Source organism: Tupaia chinensis, unplaced genomic scaffold (genome assembly GCF_000334495.1).
Source record: "Tupaia chinensis unplaced genomic scaffold, TupChi_1.0 Scaffold138921_1, whole genome shotgun sequence".
Classification (NCBI taxonomy): domain Eukaryota; kingdom Metazoa; phylum Chordata; class Mammalia; order Scandentia; family Tupaiidae; genus Tupaia; species Tupaia belangeri.
Window position 1 is genome coordinate 1,083,829 of NW_006198812.1, and position 7,496 is coordinate 1,091,324.

The 7,496-nt window shown below is 35.4% G+C and overlaps 1 protein-coding gene across 1 annotated transcript in view; it reads left to right on the plus strand.

Annotated features, from left to right (window-relative positions):
* HIF1A (hypoxia inducible factor 1 subunit alpha) overlaps window positions 1-7,228 on the plus strand; it is a 56,283-nt gene extending 49,055 nt beyond the window's left edge. The window contains 4 exon segments of the mRNA XM_014592957.2: window positions 99-526; window positions 4,012-4,120; window positions 5,042-5,168; window positions 5,910-7,228. Coding sequence (XP_014448443.1) covers window positions 99-526; window positions 4,012-4,120; window positions 5,042-5,168; window positions 5,910-6,061 — 816 coding nt within the window. The 3' untranslated portion in view covers window positions 6,062-7,228.
* Window positions 7,229-7,496: the final 268 nt, after the last annotated feature.

Consider the following 7,496-nt stretch of genomic DNA (forward strand, 5'->3'; position numbering starts at 1 on the left):
TCACATTTTATTAACTTTCAATTGGAAGTGAATGGGTTTAACTTGTTTATCTTTTACAAGGTATGACTACTGTAAAAATTCATGTATTTGTTTTAAAGGACACTGACTTAGACCTGGAGATGTTAGCCCCCTATATCCCAATGGATGATGACTTCCAATTACGCTCCTTTGATCAACTGTCGACATTAGAAAGTAGCTCTTCAAGCCCTCAAAGCGTGAGCAGCACAATTCCAGTATTTCAGCAGACTCAAATGCAAGAACCTGCTATTAACACTACCAAGACCACTGCAACTCCTGATGAATTAAAAACAGTGACCAAAGATGGTATGGAAGATGTTAAAATACTGGTTGCATCTCCGTCTCCTACTCACATACCTAAAGAAACTACTAGTGCCACAACATCACCATATAAAGATACTCAGAGTCGGACAGCCTCACCAAACAGAGCAGGAAAAGGAGTCATAGAACAGACAGAAAAATCTCATCCAAGAAGCCCTAACGTGTTATCTGTCACTTTGAGTCAAAGGTATTTATTTGTAACATTCAAGTTACAGTTCGTTTATTATTTTTGAGAAAATGTATGTGGTGATAGATGATTTCTAAATATAAAGCAAAATTTCTGATCTATATATATTTTAAGGAACATAAAATCTACATACAAATTCTAAATTTAAAATAAGCAGTGAAAAGTGATTTTGAATTATCTTGTATATTTACTCTAAAATAACTATATCACCTACCTAAATGTAGGAGCTAAGGTTTTCCTAACACCTTTGAAAATAAAATCCAGGGCAGCCATAGTGTTGTAGCAGAAGCGAAAGGCTCTGTGATGCTGAAGCCATATGAAAGGGTCTTAGGTTCACGCCCCACAGTCTCCCTATACACGTAGAGTACGCACTCACAATCTTGGCTTGCTGGGGTTGGAACATGATGAGAGATCCCTGTTAGGGGGGGCCTTTATATATGTATGAATACATTTCTAAAATCTAGCCAGCAAGTTCTGTAAATGTATAAAAATTGACCCAGACAGACTTCTTGCAGTTGTTTAAGTCTGCTAACTGTCCTTATCACTCCGATACTACCATTACTTGGAGTTCTTCTTAAGCTTACTTCAAGAAAAGCCCTTCAACTTAAGTTCTAATTCTCTATTCCAAATTGAGTCTAATGTGGTCTTCAGTCTTCAGTGTTCAATATAGAGATCTAAAAATCTCCTTTTAAAATTCTGTTATGTATGTAACTTGTATTAAAATTGCTTTTTTTTTTATTACATATTGAAAGAACATTAACTGTATATAGGTTAAAAAGGTTTTAGAGGTCTACACCAGGGATCTAAGCATGATATATGATATTGTTTCTATGGAGCCAATCTGAACAAACATCTGGATGTGATCAATTTTTAAGTTATAATTTCTGTATGTGATTCGTAATAGAATTTCACATATTTTAAACTTGAGAATATAGCCAGAAGAAATAAGTTTTGGCTAGTTAGTGTGTGGAAGAGAGATATAATTTCTTTATAATGCCTAGACTGAGCCAAACAGCAATAGCAGTGGGAAAGCAGCTGCCAGAGCATTTGGCTGTTCTCCCTGCCCCGCATCACTGCTTTGACCTCGCATGCTGGGAGGGGCCTATCCCCTGAGCTAAGAAAAGACTTGGGGATTTATTATAGATGGACTAACTTCTTCCTGTTACTTTCTAAATAAGCATGTCATCAACTGACTTTAAACTCTTCACTCCATTAGGGCAATAATAGTATCTTGGGTATTTTGGTGATACTAATACTTAGCTTAGTACCTCACATAAATAAATGGTTGTTGGAGTGACAGATGAATGACTATAATAATATAAATGACAATGACTGGTATCTTAGTTTACTAGTAGCTACAGAAGATGGGCTATTCATTTTTCTGAACATTTTTCTTATATGGATTTCAAAAATTTCTTGTGATAAAATAAACCTTTAATTCTGTTTTTCCCATGAACTGTTTGAGGTCCCCTCTCACTTTACTTGTCAAAACCAAAGTCTAATATCAGTCACTTTAGCTTTTTTTTTTTTTTTTTAAGCTTTTTGCCATAGGACATGTACATTCAAAGGAGAGATGGATGGAAAGAGAGAAAGTGAGAAATCATCCCCCGGAGGGAATGGCCACACCTCAATCCCTTTTCCTCCATTCTCTTTTTAGTATTTTGGGCATGTGTACACACATGCCTGGTGTGACTTTTCAAGCCACCTGGTCTGGGACTCAAACCACAGTTGGCCATGTGAGAGTCTAGTGCCTTAACCACCATGCCATCTGCTGGCTCCAGTATATATGTCTGTGTGTGTGTGTGTGTGTGTGTGTGTGTGTGTATATACATATATGTGTATGTATATGTATATATACATATATATGTATGTGTGTATGTGTATTTTTTTAAAAAGAGATTTTTTTCCAATAGGGTGTGTGTGCTCACCTGAGACACAGAGAAAGAGAGAAAGAAAGTGAGAAAGCACCCCCTAAGGAAGGATGGCCATGCTGCAATCCCTTCTCCTCCATTCTCTCGGGATTTTGAGCAGGCATGCACACATACCTGGTGTGAATTTCAAGCCACCAGGTCCAGGACTCAAACTATGGTCGACTGTGTAGGAGTCCAGTACCTTAACGACTATGCCACCTGCCTGACCCCAACCATATATTTTTTTTAACATTAGTTTCAATATCAATATAGTATGTACAAAATACTTTATACATAATTTTGTTGTTTTTTAATTGCCAGAGGGTGCATGCACTGGCCAGAGAGAGGGAAAAGGAGAAGGCACCATCCAATGGGGTGTGGTCATGCTACAATCCCTTCTCCTCCAGTTCTCTGTCCTGTTGGGATTTGGACACCTGTACACATGCATAGTCGGGTTTTTTCCCCTCAAGATACCAGGCCTGGGCTTTGAATTTGGGTTAGTCATATGGGATCCAGCTCCCTTATCTACTAGACCACAGGGCTGCCCTATGAATGAACTTTCAAAAACATATGGAGGCTTTTCTTCTCATCTCTCTAGGCAATTGTTTGCAAAATCAAAGTGTTATATAAAACCAGAAGACTTAAAATTTTAGAGCCAGGATTAAAGATAAATTATTAAAAGTACTACTACTAAGATGGTATTTACCTTTAAGACTGTTACATTTCATAAAGATAATATGTTTATATAAAATTTTTAAAACCAACCTGTTTAATATAATAGAGATTTTATAGAATGTTTTGGAAATACCAAAAGAAAAAAAATAAACTGCATGTAGTAGAGCAGTTAGAGCAGTAACACCTACCCATCTGGCATTCTTAACTGTCAAGAGCAGAGCAAAGAGCCATTATGATCATATATTATAAGAGGATGGGGGTGGTTCTTGAAAAAAGAAAATAAATATAACAAAATTGATTTACCTGACACATTAAAATAGCTCTTAGTGGTCTAATATTAATTTCATTTATTTGTTTTTTAGAGAATTATTTAATTATATTTATTTTTATATTATTTTTAAAATTTGTTATAGGGTATGTGTACTCACCAGAGAGAGAGGCGGTGAGAGGGGAGGGGAGTGACAAAGCAAGACAAGTCCAGGGCCTGAATTGCAGTTGGTCACGTGGGAGTCCAGTGCCTCAACCACCATGCCATCTGATGCGCCCTCATATTAATTTTAGATACAGATAGTTCAGTTTAAAAACCAGATCAGTACTTAGGGCACAATAGCATGGTGGAAAGATTTTTAGGAGGAGAGGTGGGAATCTTAGACCTCTTCTGGCAGCGCTCCACCTGGTCGGGATTTGGGGCATGCATGTGAGTGCCCAGCCCATTCAGGTTGACCTGGCTTGGGGGTCTGAACCCATGGTCAGCCACGTGGCTTCAAGTACTGTATTTCAGTACACTATGGACTATGACACCTAGGCCAGGCCTATATTAAATGTGTTGCTGGGTTTTAAAATTTTTAATAATAATAAAACAGCCATATTTTTATTTAGAATTGTTTTTTTCTTTTCCAGAACTACCGTTCCTGAGGAAGAACTAAATCCAAAGATATTGGCTCTGCAGAATGCTCAGAGAAAGAGAAAAATGGAACATGATGGTTCGCTTTTTCAAGCAGTAGGAATTGTAAGTGTTAAGAGTAAAGTTTGCTTTTCTATTCCAGTGAATATGCTATTTCTGAGTTAAAAATAGCTCATTCACTGTTCCAACTGCTGTTAGATGCTCAGAAGTCACACACTGGTAGTTTTTTTCTTTGTATACATTTTCTTTTTTTTTTTTTTCCTGTCTTATTTCTTTTTTTAATTTGCTATAGAATGCATGTGCTTTCCAGAAGGATAGAGAGAGGGAGAGAAAGAGAGAAAGTGAGACAGCATCCCCCAGGGGGATGCCCATTTCACAATCCCTTTTTCTCTTTTGTATACATTTCTATAAAACACATTTAATGATACATTCTTGATGTAAATATTTCTAACATCTCAGATGTACTTTGAGTAAGAAGTGATGTTTTCCCCTTCCCCTCCCCCTTAATATCAACGTCAGTGTCATTTTCTTACCCTTTTTAAAGTTTATTTTTTCTGTGAGAGACAGGCAGAGAAGTGCCCCCTACAGGGTACCCATGCCATGATTTACCCCCAGTCTCAATCAGCCTGGAACACTGGTGCATGTACCAATGCCTGGTCTGTATTGAGAGACCCTGGGATGTGAATCCAGGACCTTCCTATATGAATCCAGTTGCATTTTACTGCTGCTGTCCTCATTCTCTCCCCTCTAAGTTACTTTTCTTTATTAACAGAACTGCTATGCTTTGGAGTCACTGCCTGTGTAATATATATCTTTATTTCCAGTCCAAAATAACTACTTATAAACAGATTAACCATAATTGATGACAAATGATTATCACGTTATTAAAAGAAATTAATAAAAATTGTTTAGAGCAGTATTTAAGAAACTTCTTTGTGTGTTGTTATTAAACTTATTACACTGCTTTCAAAGTTTGGTCATAAAAAGTTCAACATATTAAACTTGAAAAAACTTTACTGTTTTTAGGGAACCTTATTACAGCAGCCAGATGATCGTACAACTACTACATCACTTTCTTGGAAACGCGTAAAAGGATGCAAATCTAGTGAACAGAATGGAATGGAGCAAAAGACAATTATTTTAATACCCTCAGGTTAGTTCATTCTTTATGCCCTTGAACACTACTAAGACGATTAAAATATATGAAACTTTTAAATTTTTAAAAATGTATTTATTTAATTAATTTGTTATTATTATTATTTTTAATTTGACCAAACAGAGAGAGAGAGAGAGAGACAGGGAAAGCAAGAAAGCAAGGTGCCAGGTCCAGGACTCAAACCACGGTCAGCCACGTGGGAATCCAGCACCTTTAACCACCACATGACCTGCCGGCTCCAAAACTTTTAAATTTAAGAGCTTAACTCTTGTGAGAGTGATTTTGGTTTCTTGGTAATATTAAAAATAAGTAACATTTCATCCAATGGCCAAAATGCAGGGATAGATATTTCAAGATGGAACTTTTTTTTTTTTTAGTAATTTTGTTTCCTCTGCCCCTGTGTGCTGTCAATACTGATAGAAGCTAAAACTTGTAATTTTTATGCCTTTTTCTAAATTGATTGATCACCTCTTTGTGCCATCTCTGTATCCAGTAAAGACTTCTGACATAGCACCCATAACACTTGATTGCACTTATTTCTCTGTATCCTGTAAAGACTTCTGACATAGCACCCGTAACACTTGATTGCACTTATTTGTTTACACAGCTGTGATTTTTGCCTGATGGACTGAAAACCCTTCCTGAAGTTTATCTGCTTTATTTTCCCTAATGCCTAGTGCATAGTGGGTATTTAATAAATATTCGTTGACTGAATGAATGAATCTCCTTGTTTTTCAGATTTAGCATGTAGACTGCTGGGGCAATCAATGGATGAGAGCGGATTACCACAGCTGACCAGTTATGATTGTGAAGTTAATGCTCCTATACAAGGCAGCAGAAACCTACTGCAGGGTGAAGAATTACTCAGAGCTTTGGATCAAGTTAACTGAGTTTTTTTCATGATCTCATTCCTTTTTTTGGACACTGGTGGCTCATTACCTAAAGCAGTCTATTTATATTTTCTATATCTAATTTTAGAGCCTGGCTACAATACTGCACAAACTTGGTTAGTTCAATTGTGATCCCCTTTTTACTTAATTTACATTAATGCTCTTTTTTAGTATGTTCTTTAATGCCAGATCACAGATAGCTCATTTTCACTGTTCTTCAATATTTAAACCATTGCATTGCAGTAGCATCACTTAAAATGCACCTTTTTATTTATTTATTTTTGGCTAGGGAATTTGTCCCTTATCGAATTATTTTTAATAAGATGCCAATATAATTTTTTTAAGAAGGCAGTAACCTTTCATCATGATCATAGGCAGTTGAAAAATTTTTACTCAGTTTTTTTTCACATTTTACATAAACAATAATGCTTTGCCAGCAGTACACGGTAGCCACAATTGCACAATATATTTTCTTAAAAGATACCAGCAGTTACTCATGCAATATATTCTGCATTTATAAAACTAGTTTTTAAGAAGAAATTTTTTTTGGCCTATGAAATTGTTAAACCTGAACATGACATTGTTAATCATATAATAATGATTCTTAAATGCTGTATGGTTTATTATTTTAAATGGGTAAAGCCATTTACATGATATAGAAAGATATGCATATATCTAGAAGGTATGTGGCATTTATTTGGATAAAATTCTCAATTCAGAGAAATCATCTGATGTTTCTGTAGTCACTTTGCCAGCTCAGAAGAAAACAATACCCTATGTAGTTGTGGAAGTTTATGCTAATATTGTGTAATTGATATTAAACCTAAATGTTCTGCCTACCCTGTTGGTATAAAGATATTTTGAGCAGACTGTAAACAAGAAAAAAAAATCATGCATTTGTAGCAGAATTGCCTAGTATGTTAATTTTGCTCAAAATATGTTTGGTTTTATGCACTTTGTCGCTATTAACATCCCTTTTTTTCATATAGATTTCAGTAATTGAGTAATTTTAGAAGCATTATTTTAGGAATATATAGTTGTCACAGTAAACATCTTGTTTTTCTATGTACATTATACAAATTTTTCATTCCTTTTGCTCTTTGTGGTTGGATCTAACACTAACTGTATTGTTTTGTTACATCAAATAAACAACTTCTGTGGACCAGGCCCCCTTTGATCAGCTTTTATGTTGAAGTAGTATTTGCTTTAACACCTTTCACTCATAAAATTGTTTACCAACAATTTAAGTACTTTATGAAAGTTATATTGGTACTGATGATTTCTACAGTTATTACTCTCAATGTATATGCTATGTCCCGAAATCATGTAATCATATTTCATTGTGAAATGAAAAGGAAACTTGTCATTTATAAATTTATGAGCCTATTAAAGTTTATAACACAAAACTTTAATAGAATTTTAGTATGAATGAGAT